Source organism: Salvelinus sp. IW2-2015, linkage group LG6.2 (assembly GCF_002910315.2).
Source record: "Salvelinus sp. IW2-2015 linkage group LG6.2, ASM291031v2, whole genome shotgun sequence".
Classification (NCBI taxonomy): domain Eukaryota; kingdom Metazoa; phylum Chordata; class Actinopteri; order Salmoniformes; family Salmonidae; genus Salvelinus; species Salvelinus sp. IW2-2015.
In genome coordinates this window covers 20,015,429-20,035,878 of record NC_036846.1, presented here as the reverse complement: position 1 = coordinate 20,035,878, position 20,450 = coordinate 20,015,429, and the positions used below count along the sequence as shown (strand labels likewise).

Sequence of the window (20,450 nt, the reverse complement as noted above, 5' to 3'; positions counted from 1 at the left end):
TCTTTGAAAGCTAACTACTCCTAACACATTCAACCGTTCACTCCCCTTCCTGACTGACTCCATTCCTCTTCATTGGCCTTCCGCCAACTCAATCTACCTTGTTTTAAGGTGTACTCTTATTCTACGAAACTCCTACTTGTCCTCTCCACTGTTGCGAGTGATTTTGTATTTCTCCAGGAAGTCTGCATGTTTCTGTCTGAGAATCTCTGTCTGCTTCTTAAACCCGTTCACTCTGCAAATCAAAATGAAGAAATCAGGTCCAGTCTCAGGTATGTCCTACAAACAAATCATATTAATACATACTCGATGCAATGTTGATAATTACCACTACCGTAACTAGAACAGTGTAGTAACACATGTAATAAACACTTATAACACGTTTGAATTCTCACACACCTTGCCCTTTCTTTGGACTCTTTGTAGATCTGTGTGATGACCCTGTCCTTCTCGTCCATGAAGTTGTTATGGATTGACTCCAACTTTCTGTGTGACCGGAAGACAGAGAGACCTGTCAGACAACAGACTTACACACAGTGGAATATCGTTGCCAGTTCAATTGGTATTTTGATTATTATTCATGTTTTATTATTCCGTACTAGTACAAATAGTCATACCAGGAAAAGTTGAATTTCTACAAACAATAAAAGTGCTTTCAAGTCATCGTGCCAAAACACAGATTACCAGATATATGACAGRACAACCTGGGTCTGAGCCAGGGGCACCTGTGCCTACAAAACAGACAGTTATCGGAGTCTACAGACTATTTAGTCTAGACTATGAATGAGTAAAAACATAGTASTAGCAGTAATAGTCAAATGTCACATTTTGGCACATTACTCAGAAATGCATTTGCGTGACAGAAGTGTGATTCCTTTCCTTGAACGTGACAGAAGTACTGCATTTCTTATTTAATTATGTGCTGAGTGTACATACATACAGTACTAATGTCCAAGTATCAGTTTCACTCTGGTCTTTTCCCATATTACCTGAAGAGAACGTGAGCACTGTCCGATGAATGTTACCTAAAGAAGAGAACGTGAGCGCTGATGCTCAGCCCATGATGTTACATGAAGAGAACGTGAGCGCTGATGCTCAGGCCCATGATGTTACCTAAAGAAGAGAAGTGAGCGCTGATGCTCAGTCCCATGATGTTACATGAAGAGAACGTGAGCGCTGATGGCTCAGGCCATGATGTTACCTGAGAAGGAGAACGTGAGTGCGGATGCTCAGTCCCATGATGTTACATGAAGAGAATGTGACGCTTGATGCTCAGGCCATGATGTTTACAATGAAGAGAACGTGAGTGCTGATGCTCAGGCCCATGATGTTACTGAAGAAGAGAACGTGAGTGCTGATGCTCAGTCCCATGATGTTCTGAAGAGAGACGTGAGCGTGATGCTCAGGCCCATGATGTTACCTGAAGAAGAGAAGTGAGCTCCTGATGCTCAGGCCCATGATGTTAACATGAAGAGAACGTGAGCGCTGATGCTCAGGCCATGATGTTACATGAAGAGAAACAGTGCGCGCTGATGCTCAGGCCCTATGATTACCTTAAAAAGAGAATGTGAGTGCTGATGCTGCAGGCCATGATGTATACCTAAAGAAAGAGAACGTGAGCGCCTGATGCTCAGGCCCATGATGTTACCTAGAAGAGAATGTGAGCGCTGATGCTCAGCGCCATGATGTTACATGAAGAGAACGTGAGCGGCTGATGCTCAGGCCCATGATGTTACCTGAAGAAGAAGAACGTGAGTGCTGAATGCTCAGGTCCCATGATTTACATGACAGGAAGAGAACGTGAGCGCTGATGCTAGAGCCATGATGTTAACATCGACAGAGAAGTGAGCGCTGATGCTCAGGCCCATGATGTTACATGAAGAAGAGAATGTGAGCGCTGATGCTCAGTCCCATGATTGATTACCTGAAAAGAGAACGTGAGGCTGATGCCTCAGGCCCATGATGTTACATGAAGAGACCGGTGAGCGCTGATGCTCAGGCCCATGATCGTTCACTGAAGAAGAGAAACGGTGAGTGCTGGATGCTGCAGGCCATGATGGTTCACACACTGAAGAAGTAGAACTGTGATGTGCTGATGCTCAGGCCCATGATGAGCATACAGTAGCTAACGATTCTAAAGTTCCTCTTCCTCTTCCTCTCCCACTCCTCAGCTGTGGTCTCCTGAGGCTGAGAGTGTTTGAACTGATCCCAGTAGCGCATACTCTCCTGAGCTTCCGCCCTGAGAGAGAGAGAGAGAAAAGGGGAATAAAACTCTTGAGATTTGTGTATGAACTCACACAGGGCTGTTTGTCAAATAAAATACAATTCTATTGGTCACATACACATATTTAGCAGATGTTATTGTGGGTGTAGCGAAATGCGTGTGTTCCTAGCTCCAACACTGCAGTAATATCTAACAATACACACAAATCTAAAAAGTAAAAGAATGGAACTAAGAAATATTAGGACGAGCAATTTCGCAGTCCAGAGTATATATACAGTAAATCAAATCAAGTCAAAAGTTTGGACACACAATCTCATTCAACGCTTTTTCTTTGTTTGTACRATTTTCTACATTGTAGAATAATAGTGAAGACATKAAAACTATGAAATAACACARATGGAATCCTGTAGTAACCAGAAAAGTATTAAACAAATCTAAATATATTTTATATTTGAAAATCTTCAAAGTAGCCACCCTTTGCCTTGATGACAGCTTTGCACACTCTTGGCATTCTCTCAACCAGCTTCATGAGGTAGTCACCTGAAATGCATTTCAATTAATAGGTGTGCCTTGTTAAAAGTTAATTTGTGGAATTTCTTTCCTTCTTAATGCATTTGAGCCAATCAGTTGTGCTGTGWCAAGGTAGGGGTGGTATACAGAAGATAGCATCTGTGAATGTATTGTAATGTTTTTAAAATGGTATAAACTGCCTTAATTTTGCTGGACCTCAGGAAGAGCAGCTGCTGCCTTGGCAGGAACTAATGGGGATCCATAATAAARACAAATATAGTATATACAGCGCTGTGAAAATGTATTTGCCCCCTTTCTAATTTTCTCTACTTTTGCATATTTTTGATACTGAATGTTATCAGAATTTCAACCAAAACCTAATTTAGATAAAGGGAACCTGAGTTTACAAATAAACAAAATTGATACTTGTTTTATTTATTTACTTAACAAAGTTGTGCAACACCCGATTCCCCTGTGTGAAAAAGTAATTTCCCCCCCACCTTTAGCTGCAATGACTCCAACCAAATACTTCCCGTAGTTGTTGATCAGTCTCTAACATCGCTGTGGAGGAATATTAGCCCACTCTTGCATGCAGAACTGCTTTAACTCGACGACATATGTGTGTTTTCAACCATGAACTGCTCGTTTCAAGTCCTGCCACAAATTCTCAATTGGGATTAGGTCTGGACTTTGACTAGGCAATTCCAAAARGTCAAATGTGTTTATTTTTAGCCATTTTTTATGTAGAATCATTCTCTTGCTGCATGACCCAGCTGTCCTTCAGCTTCAGCTCACAGACGGATGGCCTGACATTCTTGCCTGACATTCTCCTGTAGAATTCTCTGATACAGAGCAGAATGTATGGTTCCTTCTATTAAGGCAAGTCGTTCAGGTCCTGAGGCAGCAAAGCATCCCCAAACCATTACACTACCACCAACACCATGCTTGACCATTTGTATGAGCTTCTTACTGTGGAATGCAGTGTTTGGTTTTCACCAGGCATAATGGGACACGTGTGTGTGTGTGTGTGTGTGTGTGTGTGTGTGTCGTGTGTGTAATCGGGTTAGTTTCCTGCTTTGCTTTAGGGTGTGTGCACATTTGTTTAGTAACCTGGGTGTATGTGGAGGTGGGTCTGAAGGCCTGTCCCCCAGTGTAAGCAGGTCGTACTCTCTCCTGGACACCTCCTTACTCAGCACCCTGTAGGCCTCGTTCAGCTCCACAAACTGGCCATGCAGCCCCGGGTTAGACGGGTCACTGTCTGGGTGCATCTGGTAGAGAGACAGGGGGCAGTGAGGATTAGTGATGAAAAAGCAGTCGATACCAGCACACTGTTGAATGCTCCCYCTGTTTCAGTCGGTGCTAAATGGATGTGTGTACACTACATTTGAGCAGTCAGGATGAGGATTAGGACAAACCAGGGTTACTACTGTACATGCATACATACAGATAGATATAAACTTACTGTGTAGCTACAAACTGCAGAAAACTCATGTACTGACATAATACAACACACACACAATACAAATATGTACTGGTAAATATACTGTACATCCCTGTTAACATAGAGATCCTCACAACACCAAAACAAACAGTACAACAGTGAGCTCCAAAAGTATTGGGACAGTGACACATTTGTTGTTTTGGCTCTGTACTCCAGCAAATGCATCCAACAAGTTTGTAGAGTCACAAACTTGATGTAATCATGTGCTAGGAATATGGGACCAAATACTAAATTTGACTACTTTAATAGACATAAGTGAATTAATTTGTCCCAATATTTTTGGTCCCCTAAAATTGGGGTTACTATGTACAATACGTGCTGTAATTTCTAAAAGMTTCAACCGATATGGATGAAAATGCACATTAACCTCATAGTCACTGTATCATTTCAAATTCAAAGTGTTGGAGTACAGAGCCAAAACAAAACGTGTCACTGTCCCAATACTTTTGGAGCTCACTGTATATTTATTCATGAACACAGTGGGAATGTGATGTTGGAAGATAGAAAAATACTGTGGAAGAGTGCACTCYTGTGGTCAGAGAGAGAAGCTGCAATTCCTTATAAACCATAATTGCATGCAACAATAAAGCCTAAATATGTGCTGCTTAAACCATTAAATCATGTGCCTTTTATGAATTTACTAAGTATTTAAAGCTTTTAGTTGATAGGTTCGGAGATTGTCGTACCTTTTTTGATTTATCGAAAAATGCATTCTTGATTTGCTCCAGTGTGGCATCAGGTTTTAGACCAAGAAGGTCGTAGTGGTTAAATGCCGCTCTGCAATGAGACACAAGGAATCCTAATTATACAGGATAACAACACACAGTACTGGGACCACATACAGTACAGTATTGTGACCATGGACTCAACAATGCCTAACAGACCACAATCATCAGCATACTAGTGTAAGTACAGTGTAATTAGACAAGTGTCAAATGCACACAAACACACCGGCATGCACATTGTATAGCTGTGCACAAAGGTAAATACTGTAGAGGGAGAGAGCATACCTGTGCACAGAGCTCTGAAAGAGCAGGCGCAGTCCGCTCTTGCAGCACCATAGACAGCTCTGACAAAGACGCAGCTGGGCCTCCAACTGCATGGTGGGATGTATTGTTGCCTATAGAGTTTACAAAACAAATGACCTACGGAGGAGAAAAGACGTAGGAAAATATCAGTAGTGGAAGTATAAAAACTATATCTGGGGATGAGTTATCAATCATATCATATATCCCTCACTAGCTTTAAGCACCAGCTGTCAGAGCAGCTCACAGATTACTGCACCTGTACATAGCCCATCTATAATTTAGCCCAAACAACTACCTCTTCCCCTACGGTATTTATTTATTTATTTTGCTCCTTTGTACCCCATTATTTATATTTCTKCTTTGCACACTACTTTGCACATTTCTACTTTCTTCCACTTTAAATCTACCATTCCAGTGTTTTAATTGCTATATTGTATTTACTTCGCCCCCATGGCCTTTTTTAGCCTTTACCTCCCTTATCTCACCTCATTTGCTCACATTGTATATAGACTTATTTTTCTACTGTATTATTGACTGTATGTTTGTTTTACTCCATGTGTAACTCTGTGTTGTTGTAGGTGTTGAACTGCTTTGCTTTATCTTGGCCAGGTCGCAATTGTAAATGAGAACTTGCTCTCAACTTGCCTACCTGGTTCAATAAAGGTGAAATAAAAAATATATATAAAAAAATATGCCTATTGCATCAAAGACAGTTACAAATACTTTCCCCATATAATGTGATAATAGGGTGCCGTTGTCACATATACCGTTCAGTCAGTAGGATGTCATTGAAAAGATAGTGGTCAGCAACAGGACAAAGAGGAGAGTCCACTCAGTCACTGGGCACGTGACGTCACTGCAACACAACAAGAGCAAAGAGGGCGTCATATATTGTGCAGGCTTTGAGCATAGTCAACATAGCTAGTCTTTTTTTACTTGATAAATATAGTCAACATAGCTAGTCTTTTTTTTACTTGATAAATATAGTCAACAGTGAATCTTTCCACTGAGATTGACGCTTGGCCAATTTAAAGTTAGAAGAGTTTGAAGACACTGTAGTCACAGCATGAATACAACAACAGTTCAGTCATTACCTACAGTAATTCACAGCAAGTTACACGTTCTGTCCCTTGCAAATCATCTAACTAGTTACTCCATTGATTATGTTTTGAGCATTTGTTAGCTGTCCTGGCTAGTTAGCTAGTGTGGAGAAGCATTAAACAAACTTGATAGTATCTGTAGCTATACACTTGTGGACATAGCTGGCTACCCAGTTAACTTACTTTATGCATATACCTTTAGTTATTATCAGTCGAAATTGTACAGTCAACACACAGTATACTCTAGTTAGCATGGCTAGCTAACTAGGTAGAATTTAGCCAATAGTAGCTAACGTTAGCTAGCTAACTCAACTAAAAAGACTGTTGACCTATGATTTCATGTGGCAAAAACACACTAGTATTTTAACAAAAGACAGAATCAAGGGTAAAGAAGCACAGACGTACCACAATACTGCATTTTCTTCGTTTCATAACAAAAAAATAATGGGAACGGGTTGTTACATAAGTGTCTTTAACAGATTGCAGTGCTGCTGTCTGCAACATTGTTGTCTGGGTAGAGTAGTTTTCAGTAAGGAACGCTGTAGCAAAAATGTTTTACAACGGAAAACACATGTGTTCCTATTGGACAAATTCAGGACGATAGTACCCAGTTTCATTCCCTTTCTAAACGTTTATTCCATACTGACCACGACCATACGCTACTAAACGTTTTTTTATTTTGAAGGTTAACCCTTTCATGCCTTTCCATTCTCTACAAGATATGCATCAAGTGGATAGTTTTTTCTTGCTAACAGCAATTATCTACATTAAATCAAAAGTATGTTCAATAACGTATTGGGGAAACGTGTTGTTCAATACAAACCGTTCCGCAACGTAGCAAATGTTCAAGCGAACTGAACACACCTCTGCTGTGAGAGTYGGCGAGGCTGACCTGATTGTTATGACCCTCTATCCCCAAAACCACTTCCTGGGCTTACTTTTGTTTAAACTTGAGACCARACATTTGTGTCTCTCACCGACCGTTTTTGAACATGTTTATGACTTTACCAAACGCTCAAGGCTTTAGTTCAGTCAGCGCCGACTCCAGAAATTGTAACGAAACATGTTCGTTGTTCAGGCTTGACTTTACTTGTTTATGCTAGAGCGGTGGAGGGAACCGTATGTGGTAAGCATCTTTATAACTAGATCTATTTTTGTGTACGTTACCTTGTCAGGACAAGGTGTTGTTTATTTCAAACTGTCAAACGAATATTGGCGAGAAACTGATTTAACATCTCCATAGGGGAACTCTGGAGCTCTGTCAGAGTGACCATCGGGTTGTTGGTCACTTCCCCGACCAAGACCCTTCTCCCCCGATTGATCAGTTTGGCCAGGAGGCCAGCTTTAGGAAGAGTCTTGGTGTTTCCAAAATTCTTCCATTTAAGAATGATGGAGGCCACTTTGTTCTTTGGGACCTTCAAAGCTGCAGTTGTTTTTTGGTACCCTTCCCCAGATCTTTGCCTCACACAATCCTGTCCCGGAGCTCCACGGACAATTCCTTCGACCTCGTGGCTTGGTTTTTGCTCTGACATGCACTGTCAACTGTGGGACCTTATATAGACAGGTGTGTGCCTTTCCAAATCATGTCCAAGCAATTGAATTTATCACAGGTGGACTCCAATCAAGTTGTAGAAACATCTCAAGGAAACAGGATGTACCTGAGCTCAATTTCAAGTCTCATAGCAAAGGGTCTGAATACACACATTGTAGATTGATGAAGAACATTTTTAATTTAATCCAGTTTGGAATGAGCCTGTAACTTATCAAAATGTGGAAAAAGTCAAGGGGTCTGAATACTTTCTGAATGCACTGTATGTGAAATCTAATGTAACTGAGAGTCATGATGAAGGGCTACTACCAAACCAGTTTACTAGCTATTCAGTTTAAAGCAGCTCCATAGCTACAGTTTTCTCCCGATATTGGACTCTTGTAATTTCGGGAACATTTTATAAACCGATTCAGCCCGAAAATGAATTCAAATACTTTTCCTGCATGGGACACACTGTTTCCACAACACTTTGAAAAGTGATTTTCGTAGCAAGTTAGGAGAGCKTTCTCGCTAACATTTTCCTAACATTAGTCTCCTAACCTGCTACGCAAAAGTCACTTCGGAATCGGAGTGCCATGAAAAGCATCACATTTCAGTCAGTCAACTTCGGTACTCCCGCGACTTTGGTTGAAGGATCTACAATCACGCCTGACGAGCCCGATGAAATCAGTGCCTCGCTGGAAGCCCCGCCTTCAACAAGTGATAAATGTGAGGCRGGGATTCATTCCTTCAATTATTCCGCTCTTCACCTCGGTGTGAACAGGAATGATTCACACTACTAAACAAACAATTGGAAAACAAGACTGTGTTACGTTGCGCCAACAAAATTTRCCCCTAGTGGTAGAGCGTGATCACCCCCTGGACGTTGTGTGCTAAAGGTTGTACTTATTCTCCWAATTTTTTAACCACAAACAATGTGTTATTCTTCAATTTACTGGTGCAATTAGTAAAAGGACTAAGAAAACACCCGAGACGACGATGGCTAAGCCGTGTTCGGGGACAAGATCATGCCTCCAGTCATGTGGTTATAGCATTTCTCTGAAAGATACTCACGATCTATGTGTAGTTTGTCTTGGTTTGGAGTGCGCTCAGACTGCCCTCCCTTGAACCAGTCCGTGTGCATATTGCCACCTACTGCATACACACTCCCTGGAAAGACATGTAGCATTCTTGAGGAAGCTAGGAATTATGGATGGCGACTTTCCAGTACCTCGGTTGGGACCGTGGTCAGAGCAAATGTCTTGTCTGCCTGGGTATGGGGTATGCGGTGGCTGCTCACTGTTGCCAGTTACGGGAGGCTACTAGAAGAGAGAGGGCGGTCAGATTCGGTGGGTACCCCCCGCCGCCTTTGTCTGCCTCGGTCAAGCACCACTTGCCTCTCTTCCCAGACTTTTTGAAGAAGGGTCCGGTCCCAACTTGGTGATCCGGTTTTACGTGGACTTTCGCGACCGGGTTAGCTAAACAAATTTTTATTATTTATTATTTCACCTCTATTTAACCAGGTAGGCCAGTTGAGAACAAGTTCTCATTTACAACTGCGACCTGGCCAAGATAAAGCAAAGCAGTGCGACACAAATAACAACACAGAGTTATTTGGGCTATTTACAGATGGGCTTTGTACAGGTGCAATGATCTGTGAGCTGCTCTGACAGCTGGTGCTTAAAGAAAGTGAGGGAGATATGAGTCTCAAGCTTCAGTGATTTTTACAATTCGTTCCAGTCATTGGCAGCAGAGAACTGGAAGGAAAGGCGGCCGAAGGAGGAATTGGCTTTGGGGGTGACCAGTGAAATATACCTGCTGGTGCGCGTGCTACGGGTGGGTGCTGCTATGGTGACCAGTGAGCTAAGGTGGGGCTTTACCTAGCAAAGACATAGATGACCTGGAGCCAGTGAGTTTGGCGACGACTATGAAGCGAGGGCCAGCCAACGAGAGCATACAGGTCGCAGTGGTGGGTGGTATATGGGGCTTTGGTGACAAAACGGATGGCACTGTGATAGCAAATTGGATGCAGTCTGAGTAGAGTGTTGGAGGCTATTTTGTAAATGACATCACCGAAGTCAATGATCGTTAGGATAGTCAGTTTTATGAGGGTATGTTTGGCAGCATGAGTGAAGGATGCTTTGTTGCGAAGCCGATTCTAGATTTAATTTTGGATTGGAGATGCTTAAAGTGAGTCTGGAAGGAGAGTTTACAGTCTAACCAGACACCTAGCATTGTAGTTGTCCACATATCTAAGTCAGAACCATCCAGAGTAGTGATGCTGACGGGCGTGCGGGTGCGGCAGCGACGTTTGAAGAGCATGCATTTAGTTTTACTTGCATTTATGAGCAGTTGGAGGCCACGGAAGGAGTTGTTGTATGGCATTGAAGCTCATCTGGAGGTAGTTAACACAGTGTTCTAAGAAGGGCCAAGAGTATACAGAATGGTGTCGTTGATTCAGAGATCATCAGCAGCAAAAGCGACATCATTGATGATACAGAGAAAAGAGTCGCCCGAGAATTGAACCCTGTGGCACCCCATAGAGACTGCCAGAGGTCCGGACAAACAGCCCTCCGATTTGACACACTAACTCTGTCTGAGAAGTAGGCGAGGCAGTCATTTGAGAAACAAAGGCTGTTGAGTGCCGATAAGAAATGTGTGATTGACAGAGTCGAACCTGGCCAGGTCAATGAATATGGCTGCACAGTATTGTCTTTATCGATGCGGTTTGATTCGTTTAGACTGAGCTCTGAGGCACCCATGACAGCCGGACCAGATGCATAGCGGAGAAGGTACTGTGGGCTTCGAAATGGTCGGTGATCTGTTTGTTAACTTGGCTTTCGAAACCTTTAGAAAAGCAGGCAGGATGGATAGTCTGTAACAGTTTGGGTCTTAGAGTTCCCCCCTTGAAGAGGGATGACCGCGGCAGCTTTCCAATCTTTGGGGATCTCAGACGATACGAAAGAGAGGTTGAACAGACTAGTAATAGGGGTTGCAACAATTGCGGTGGTAATTTTAGAAAGAGAGGGTCCAGATTGTCCAGCCCAGCTGATTTGTAGGCAGATTTTGCAGCTCTTCAGAACATCAGCTATCTGGATTTGGGTGAAGGAGAAATGGGAGGCTTGGGCAAGTTGCTGTGGGGGGTGCAGGGCTGTTGACCGGGGTAGAGTTAGCCAGGTGGAAAGCATGGCCAGCCGTAGAAAAATTCTTATTGAAATTCTCAATTATCGTGGATTTATCGGTGGTGACATGTGTTCCTAGCCTCAGTGCAGTGGGCAGCTGAGAGTTCTATTCTCCATGGACTTTACAGTGTCCCAGAACTTTTGGGAGTTTGTGCTACAGGATGCAAATTTCTMTTTGAAAAAGCTAGCCTTTGCTTTCCTAACTGCCTGTGTATATTGGTTCCTAACTTCCCAGAAAAGTTGCATATCGCGGGGGCTATTCGATGCTAATGCAGTATGCCACAGGATGTTTTTGTGCTGGTCAAGGYCAGTCAAGTCTGGAGTTAACCAAGGGCTATATCTGTTCCTGGTTCTACATTTTTTGAATGGGGCATGCTTATTTAAGATGGTGAGGAAAGCACTTTTAAAGAATAACCAGGCATCCTCTACTGATGGAATGAGGTCAATGTCCTTCCAGGATACCCGGGCCAGGTCGATTAGAAAGGCCTGCTCGCTGAAGTGTTTTAGGGAGCGTTTGACAGTGATGAGGGGTGGTCGTTTGACCGCAGACCCATTACGGACGCAGGCAATGAGGCAGTGATCGCTGAGATCCTGGTTGAGTACTGCTAACCAGGTTGGATAACTCACAGAGGCGAGCTAGCTATTCCTGCCTCCCCATGGTGGAGTTGCTTGGGTAGCTGTCTTGTCGAGTATACGTAGTGTTAAGTCGCTTGGTTATTCTAAACGGAACTTGCTGTGGCCAAAGAGGTTAGCTAGCATGCTTAACTTCCGGGAGTGAAACCTGCTAGCTTTCACCTGGCTTTATGGCAACCCCATTCCTATTTTCAGTTCCTMGAGTTGGGGGGAGTGAAGGAAACAGGGTTTGCGTGCACCTCTGATGAAGAAGCAGCCCCCCGAGRACTTGGCTGGGGTAACCCCCGGAGCGAGGGTCCTTGACACAGGTCTGAGTGACCAGTGCGCCCATCAGCAAAAACATGAACTCTTCCCACARAAATGGCTCATTACTGGGATTCATAGCTAATTCCTGCCTGTAGCTCACTAGTCCCTATGAAGTGTCTAGTGGTACAGGTTATGGGCTCCAAAGTCGATTAGTTGTTGGTAGTGGAGTTGAGGGAACGAGCAGGGTTGGACATGACCTCGCTKTTATCCCACACGCAGTCTCTATGGTTCACATTTGCCTCTGAATGAGCCGTCTGTCTCCAGTTTAACACTTTTCGATTTGTAAATTATATTAATTTACAAATCAGCCCTTTCTGTTACACCCGAAAGTGTCAATTTTTCAGAGCTCTCTGTCCCATTCCCAGCTATTTTACAAAGTGCTTTGTCGCCAGTACCTATGACTGGTCGGTAGGGTAACCTCCATGATAAGTTCCCTGCGTCTATTTTTAATGTGTGCGGTCCAGCACTGAGTGCCAGCTGGTTACCGGAACACATCTTACCACCTAAATCGAGTGAGGCTACTTGTGACAATAGTACCCCCAAGTGGCATGGCCAATCAGGGTACGTCACTGATCGCCGAAGCACGTGTGCCCAGAGTGGACCGGGCTGTAAGCAAACCATGGCACATTAAACACATTTCAACTGAGTTCCACAGTGTTCACGGGTGTTAATAAGTGTTGTCTRCCGTATGTGAGTTCGATGAAACATGTTCAGACACACGGTTGTCAAAAGTGGTGGAAATGGAAGAAGAACCAAACTCTCCCAGTCCAGAAGGTGGCGTCCCGCCCCTTCAGATGGTACTTCACGGGAGTCCCGCTGTTTGCTCCAACCAATGGTGCGCATGCGCAGTATCGCCCTGGATCATGCAAACAGTAATGTCAGGGTACAGGCTACAATTTGTTGTGCGTTCCCCACACTCTTGCAGCTGCATCACATCTACGGTTCCCGAGGCCTCAGTGTCCGTTTTGAGGGAGCAAATATCCTCCCGTTTCCAGAAGCAAGCAGTCCGAGTGGTTGCTATGTCAAAGATTTGGGACTGCTAGTACAGCTGATATTCCTGGTTACGAAAAGGGATGGGACTTTGCGTCCCATTCTAGGCCTACAAGCCCTCAACAAGCACCTTGGAGTCTACAAATTCAGAATGCTATTACAGTGATTGGCTGGTGGCGGGGGAGTCAAGGGGGAAAGCAGTGTTGCACACAACCATGCTACTGTCKCGTATTCAGTCTCTAGGCTTCATAAGAAACCAGAAAAAAGCTGTCTGACTCCATCTCAGTGCATTCCGTTTCTGGGTCTTTAGCTAAACTCACTCACGTATCACACTTTTCTATCCCCACGGAGGGTGGGGTGTGCTGTACAATGGTAACTTGATTCAGGGGAAAGGGACACTGATGTCAATTACCCCGAGTATCTGGCACTCAGGCGCTTCCCACAGTTTTTGTCAGGATGGCTTGTGCTGGTCAGAACGGACAATATGTCAGTGGTGGCGTGCATCAACCTCCTTTTTTTGTAAAATTTTATTTGAGTTTTCTTAAAAAACATACATAAACAAAGACCATAGACAACTTCACATTTACGTAAATTAATTTCTACAAACATTGATGACATCACACTTGCTCAGATCAAATAAAATAAAATGTTGTGCTGAATACAACAGGTGTAGACCTTACAGTGAAATGCTTACTTACGAGCCCCTAACCAAAAGTGCAGTTAAAAATATATATATGGATAAGAATAAGAGATAAAAGTAACAAGTAATRAAAGAGCAGCAGTAAAAAATAACAATATATACAGGGGGTTGCCGGTACAGAGTCAATGTGCGGGGGCACCGGTTAGTTGAGGTAGTATGTACATGTAGATAGAGTTATTAAAGTGACTATGTATAGATGACAACAGAGAGTGGCAGTGGTGMGGAGAAGGGAGGGGGGCCATGCAAATAGTCTGGGTAGCCATTTGACTAGATGTTCAGGAGTCTTATGGCTTGGGGGTAGATGTTGTTAAGAAGCCTCTTGGACCTAGACTTGGTGCTCCTGTACCGCTTGCCGTGCGGTAGCAGAGAGAACAGTCTATGACTAGGGTGGCTGGAGTCTTTGACCATTTTTAGGGCCTTCCTCTGACACAGCATGGTATAGAGGTCCTGGATGGCAGGAAGCTTGGCCCCAGTCATGCACTGGGCCGTTCGCACTACCCTCTGTAGTGCTTTGCCGTCGGAGGCCGAGCAGTTGCCATAACAGGCAGTGATGCAACCAGTCAGGATGCTTTCCATGGTGCAGCTGTAGAACCTTTTGAGGTTCTACAGGAACTTGAAGCTCTCAACCTGCTCCACTGCAACCCCGTCGATGAGAATGGGGGCATGCTCGGTCCTCCTTTTCCTGTAGTCCACAATAATCTCCTTTGTCTTGATCACGTTGAGGGAGAGGTTGTTGTCGTCTGTGACCTCCTCCCTATAGGCCGTCTCGTTGTTGTCGGTGATCAGGCTTACCGCTGTTGTATCATCGGCAAACTTAATGATGGTGTTGGAGTCGTGCCTGGCTGTGCAGTCATGAGTGAACAGGGAGTACAGGAGAGGGCTGAGCATGCATCACTGAGGGGCCCCTGTGTTGAGGATCAGTGTGGCGGATGTGTTGTTACCTACCCTTACCACCTGGGGGTGGTCCGTCAGGAAGTCCAGGATCCAGTTGTAGAGGGAGGTGTTTAGTCCCAGGGTCCTTAGCTTACTGATGAGCTTTGAGGGCACTATGGTGTTGAACGCTGAGCTGTAGTCAACGAATAGCATTCTCACATAGGTGTTCCTTTTGTCCAGGTGGGAAAGGGCAGTGTGGAGTGCAATAGAGATTGCATCATCTGTGGATCTGTTGCGGCGGTATGCAAATTGGAGTGAGTCTAGTGTTTCTGAGATGATGGTGTTGATGTGAGCCATGACCAACCTGTACTGCTGATGCTCCCCAGTACTGCTGATGACCATACGGCTATGGCTGCTCCTGCTTGAACCAAGTGCAGTCCCAACCTACAGACAAACAAACCAAAATCAGTAACYCTATTGCTGTAACCACAGGAACCCCAAGGCGTGACATATTACCAGACCAAACATATTAAGGAATAATTACACAGTCATAGCGGCACTCAAGTTCCCTCCCCCCAATATATATATACATATTTTTTCACCAATTAGAGTGCAGCTCACTGGAGAGGAAAGGAGAGGAGAGGACATCAACACAGCACAAAAAACAACCATACCTTCAGTTAGGTTCTCCTTTCAATGTATAGGTGTGAACAGAATGTTACTCCATTAAACTGAATCTGTGTGCAAATTATGCAACTCAGAACAACTCAAAGATTGATATGCTGCTACTCTATATATTGGTCAGGACGTGAGCTGGGTGGGTGTAGTCTATGTTTTGTGTTTCTATGTTGGGTTTGTTGTTTGGCCTAATATGGTTCTCAATCAGAGGCAGGTGTTTGTCATTGTCWCTGATTGGGAACCATATTAAGGTAGCCTGTTTGCACTGTTGGTTTGTGGGTGATTGTTTTCTGTCTTTGTGTTCTGCACCAGATATAACTGTTTTCAGTTTTCACATTTATTGTTTTGTAGCTTGTAGTGTTCACGTTATTATTTATTAAACATGTTGAACACTAGCCGCGCTGCGTTTTGGTCCTCTCCTTCATCCCAGGAAGAAAGCCGTTACAATTACCCTATAAAAGGTCATTGCTTATTGGTTATCTTCTGTATTGCATTTCTCTGACCTTTGACGTTGTGGAAATCTGTTTCAGGGATCTCTCCTCCRCCTGTTGCTCCTGCAGACGCCTCTTCCACTCCTCTGTGGAGTAGAACACCACTACCGCCCTGCGCCTGAAACCAGCGAAGCACAGCAGCCTCTGGCACTGAGCTGAGGGGTTGGACGTTGGGCTGGAGAACAAGAAGAAAAATACTTTGTCTTTACAGAGAACTCAAATTCATACTTTTTGCTTGAGGGGGGTAGGCAAGAGGATGAGAGGTGGAGAGGCAGAGAAAGGTTGTCTAAACTATTTTATATGGTCACTGAGACAGATCCCAGACTGAGGCTGGGTTCAGTGCTGCTCTCTCTCTCTGGGTCACCATGGAGAGACTGTCCTCCACAGCTGATCCTGCATGGTCTTTAGACTGTCCAACAACCAAAGTACTTGTGTCTTGATACGAGATGACCATCGGTGATATACACTACCGTTCAAAAGTTTGGGGTCACTTAGAAATGTCCTTGTTTTTGAAAGAAAAGCTATCTTGTCCATTAGAATAACATCAAATTGATCAGAAAATACAGTGTCAACATTGTTAATGTTGTAAATGACTATTGTAGCTGGAAGCAGAGATTTTTTAGGAATATCACATAGTTACAAAGACCATTATCAGCAACCATCACTCTGTGTTCCAATGACACTTTGGTTTAGCTAATCCAAGTTTATCATTTTAAAAGGCTAATTGATCATTAGAAAGCTTTGCAATTATGGACACAGCTGAAAATTGTTGTTATTAAGAAAATAAAAAGTATTCTTTAGATAGTGGTATCTGAGCCCATTGACGATGCTGAAGTCGGGAGGCAGAGTTCGGGAGTGAGTTTGTTAATAAATAAACGCACTAAATACAAAACAGAAACACAAACAACGCACTAACATACACTGGAACAGAAACAAACACCGGGAAGAACCAAAGAAACATATATAGGGAAGGTAATTTCAGGGAGTGAGAGCCAGTAAGTCTAGGCTAAACGATGACAGTGTGCACCATAACGAGCAGCCTGTACCTAGAGGCAGGAGAGGAGACACGTGACGCTCAGCATTTGGATTCGACTTACAGCTCAAAATTCCAGAAACAAAACTTCTTCTGAAACTCTCATCTATTCTTTCTGTGAAATGAAGCTTTCCATGCAGAATTTCCAATAAAATGAAGATCTCTAAACCTGTTAGTACCCATTCAAAACAGGCACAAAACGTCTCAACCAGAATAAAAGAGGTGGGAGCCCCGGTGCACACTGAGCAAAGGGACAAGTACAATAAAGTGTCTCATTTGAGAAAACAGCGCTCCACCAAGTCCTCAAACTGGCAGCTTCATTAAATATACCCGCCAAAACACCAGTCTCAACGTAACAGTGAAGAGGCGACCAGGTGCCTGGCTTCTAGGCAAGTTCCTCGTCAGTGTCCTGTGTTATTGCCCATCTTAATCTTTCTTTATTGCCAGTCTGAGATATGCTTTTTCTTGCAACTCTGCCTAGAAGGCCACCATCCCGGATCGCCCTTCACTGTTGACGTTGAACTGGTTTCGGGCTATTTAATGAAGCTGCCAGTTGAGGACTTGTGAGGCGTCTGTTTCTCAAATATCTGAAATCAGCACCGCAGAGAAAACAGTAGTTCCATGCCCAGAGAGATGTCAACTACTTATAAACATGCAGTAACTACTCGATACCCAAAATGTTAAGCTATTTTTCCACCCAAAGAATTACAAAGAAATTACACATTTTTATAGGAAGATGTTTATTGATTTTCACAATGAGGATGATAAATAAAAATATGAATATAAAGAACCAGTATAAAACTAAAACAAATCAATATTGACAGTAATACTACAAAATGCAATAGATTATAGACATCCTATCTCTCTTCCGTTTTTTTGCTCCGCATTCTGTGTGTCACCACAACTACTAAGGTCAGGGTACAGAGTTTGAAGGTCAAGACTTGTTTTTCCAACAAGTATTGGACATTCCTCTATTCTCTATATCTCTGTAAACCTTCTTGGCTCAGCCCAGTTCACACTAAACACTACACTTGATGACACTATCATCAAAATTCTATATTCTCAAATGCCTTGAAAGCAGCTGCATCTACACATATAGCATCATACAACAACCTTCACTTGAGGAAGAGAGTGATTCTGCGACACAATAGAACATMCATGTGTCTTGCTCACATAGTGAGCCTGTCTGAATATAGTGGCTCTCTTTCACAAATACCACATGCTTCTTACTTCTCAATGAAAGCGGCTCAGTACAAATGTGCATTAACTCACTCAAAACAACAAATTACTTTTTCCTTGAGCGCTAACATACAAATGGTACATTTGSCAACTTTGGAACTGTTGGATATAACAGACATACAGTACCAGTACAAAGTTTGGCCCACCTACTCATTCAAGGGTTCTCTTTATTTTAACTTTTTTCTACATTGTCGAATAATAGTGAAGACATCAAAACTATGAAATAACACATATGGAATRATGTATTAACCAAAAAAGTGTTAAACAAATCAAACAGCTCAAATAAGCAAAGACAAACGACAGTCCATCATTACTTTAAYACATGAGGGTCAGTCAATGCGGAAAATTGCAGCCCAAGTCAATGCTTCACAGAGTTCAAGTAACAGACACATCTCAACATCAACCATATATATAACTCTAGAATGAGATGGTAGTTGGTACTAGTTAAACATTTGATTTAAAAAATGCCATAACACTGCTTAATTTATTCTTCTTTTTTTGGTTACACTCAGTTAATCCCTTTTGATTGAAAAAACAATTTACCAAGTGGCATAATGTGAGGTTGGAGGTTGAACCTTGTTACATAAGAGGCGAATGTGTTACATATGTGGTGAATGGTGGTGGTGATGAGGTTTAGCAGAAGAAAGGTGATTAGGGTTAGGGTAAAATAAAACCACTGGGTGTTGATGGGATAGCTGCATGGGGTTTCATTGGGGTTAAMGCCGGCGTTAGATAAAGATGCTAATAGCTCTGGTTGATGGTGGGTGTGGGGGTTAGGGGCTCCTTCTCCCTGGGCAGGCAGGGCCCATTGATGTGGTGGCTGTGGGAGTGGTAGAGACGCATGAAGGACAGGATGGAGTYAGTCAACCACAGTGCTGTCACATTCCACAGAGCGACCTGGGGAGAAAGAGAAACATTATTATAAGTATATATGATTAGTATTATTAGAGAGAGAGAAAAAGAGAGAGAGAGAAGGAGCACGAGGAAGGGGTAGGGGAACTAGAGAGAGGAGAGAGAGTACAGAGAGGGAGAGAGAGAATACTTGACATTGAGGAAATTGAAACAACCTCTGTCAACGTGTACAAGTCTGGGACAGTAATGTGCAGGGAATCCTCAAGACTTTACGGGATAAAGAGAGAGCACAGCAGGAAAAGCTGTCTCTCTGTGACGTCTTCTGGAGTGAGGGGATCCACACAATCCAGAACAGAACAGACCACAAAACAGACCAGCAAACAACACTCCCCCCCCCCCCCCCGACAAGACCAGGAGGGCGGAAGGTGGAGACATGGTACAGCTAACAGCACTGAAAGAGGAGGTGAGAAGCTGAAGTGTGACAGAGAGCAGGACACTCCCCAGAGAAACCAGCAGAACAGCCCACTCAGACCCGGACACAACCTCAACACTCAACACGGGACAGACAACACAGGACGTACCACCAACAGACCCACCCCCTCCTAACAGCCCCCTGTCAGCTCCCCTGATAGCTCTCCTGACAACCCCCACACACCACTGAGGACAAACAAAAGCAGAAATTGTGCCCTCATGACTCAAATGGCAAATATATTCAAGAGAATAAACTTTTTCCCAACTCAAAGTGCTAAACTCATGTGCCAAACACTAGGCACGCCTGGAGTGTTGTCAGAGGACAGACTAGGGTCCCCAGCAACTTATAATTCACACGGGCACAAACGACCTGGGGCCCAGCAGGAAAGGGTGAAAAAAAAATGATTCTACATTCCCCAACACACAAGTGGTTTTCTCCACCCTGCTACCACCCCAGGTGGTAGGGTAGACAACGAATCGTCTGTCACACTGATCCTCAACACTGGGGCCCCTCAGGGTGTGTACTTAGTCCCCTCCTTACTCCCTGTTCATCCACGACTGCGGGTCAAACGTCACTCCAACACCATCACTAAGTTTGCTGACAACACAACAGTGGTAGGCCTGATACTGACAACGTAAGACAGCCTATAGGAGGAGGTCAGAGAACTGGCAGTTGTGGTGCCAGGACAACAACCTCTCCCTCAATGTGAGCAAGACAAAGACCTGATCGGGACTATATGGGAAAGGCGGGCCGAACAGGCCCCCATATAACATCAACGGGCTGTAGTGGAGCGGGTCGAGAGTTTCAAGTTCCTTTGGTGTCACAAATCCACCAATGATCTATCATGGTCCAAACACCCAAGACAGTCATGAAGAGGCACGACAAAAACTTTCCCCTCAAGAGACTGAAAAGATTTTGCATGGTCCCCAGATCCTCAAAAAGTTATACAGCTGCCAATCGAGAGCAATCCTGACCGGTTGCATCACCGCCTGGTATGGCAACTGCTCGGCATCACTGACGTAGGCGCTACAGAGGGTAGTGCGTACGGCCAGTACATCACTGGGCAAGCTTCCTGCCATCCAGGACCTATATTATAAGGCGTGTCAAGGAAAG

General features: G+C 43.8%; 1 protein-coding gene, 1 long non-coding RNA gene and 1 pseudogene across 2 annotated transcripts; 1 reads left to right on the top strand and 2 right to left on the bottom strand.

The window, feature by feature from the left end:
* dnajc4 (DnaJ (Hsp40) homolog, subfamily C, member 4) lies at nt 1-6,896 on the bottom strand. The gene is made up of 9 exons (XM_070444274.1): nt 6,766-6,896; nt 6,028-6,116; nt 5,243-5,377; nt 4,919-5,009; nt 3,842-3,999; nt 2,101-2,236; nt 1,334-1,362; nt 397-486; nt 1-232 (listed from the first exon to the last, which is right to left on the bottom strand). The coding sequence occupies exons 3-9, from the start codon at nt 5,332-5,334 to the stop codon at nt 133-135; spliced, it is 696 nt and encodes a 231-aa protein (XP_070300375.1). The 5' UTR covers nt 5,335-5,377; nt 6,028-6,116; nt 6,766-6,896; the 3' UTR covers nt 1-132.
* LOC139027980 (uncharacterized) lies at nt 1,289-1,933 on the top strand. The gene is made up of 3 exons (XR_011480108.1): nt 1,289-1,348; nt 1,706-1,748; nt 1,843-1,933. It is a non-coding gene; the product is annotated as an uncharacterized lncRNA (long non-coding RNA).
* An 11,757-nt stretch (nt 6,897-18,653) lies between the features above and the next one.
* Nucleotides 18,654-20,450, bottom strand: part of LOC111965946 (transmembrane protein 179-like) — an 11,839-nt pseudogene continuing 10,042 nt past the window's right edge.

Excerpts from the sequence above, each read along its gene's own strand:
- dnajc4 (XM_070444274.1), bottom strand. The coding sequence starts at position 5,334 with ATGCAGTTGGAGGCCCAGCTGCGTCTTTGTCAGAGCTGTCTATGGTGC. Across the intron at positions 2,237-3,841 it reads CCACCTCCACATACACCCAG|GGCGGAAGCTCAGGAGAGTA; the intron begins GTTACTAAACAA and ends TCTCTCTCTCAG. Across the intron at positions 233-396 it reads GAGTCCAAAGAAAGGGCAAG|AGTGAACGGGTTTAAGAAGC; the intron begins GTGTGTGAGAAT and ends TTTGATTTGCAG.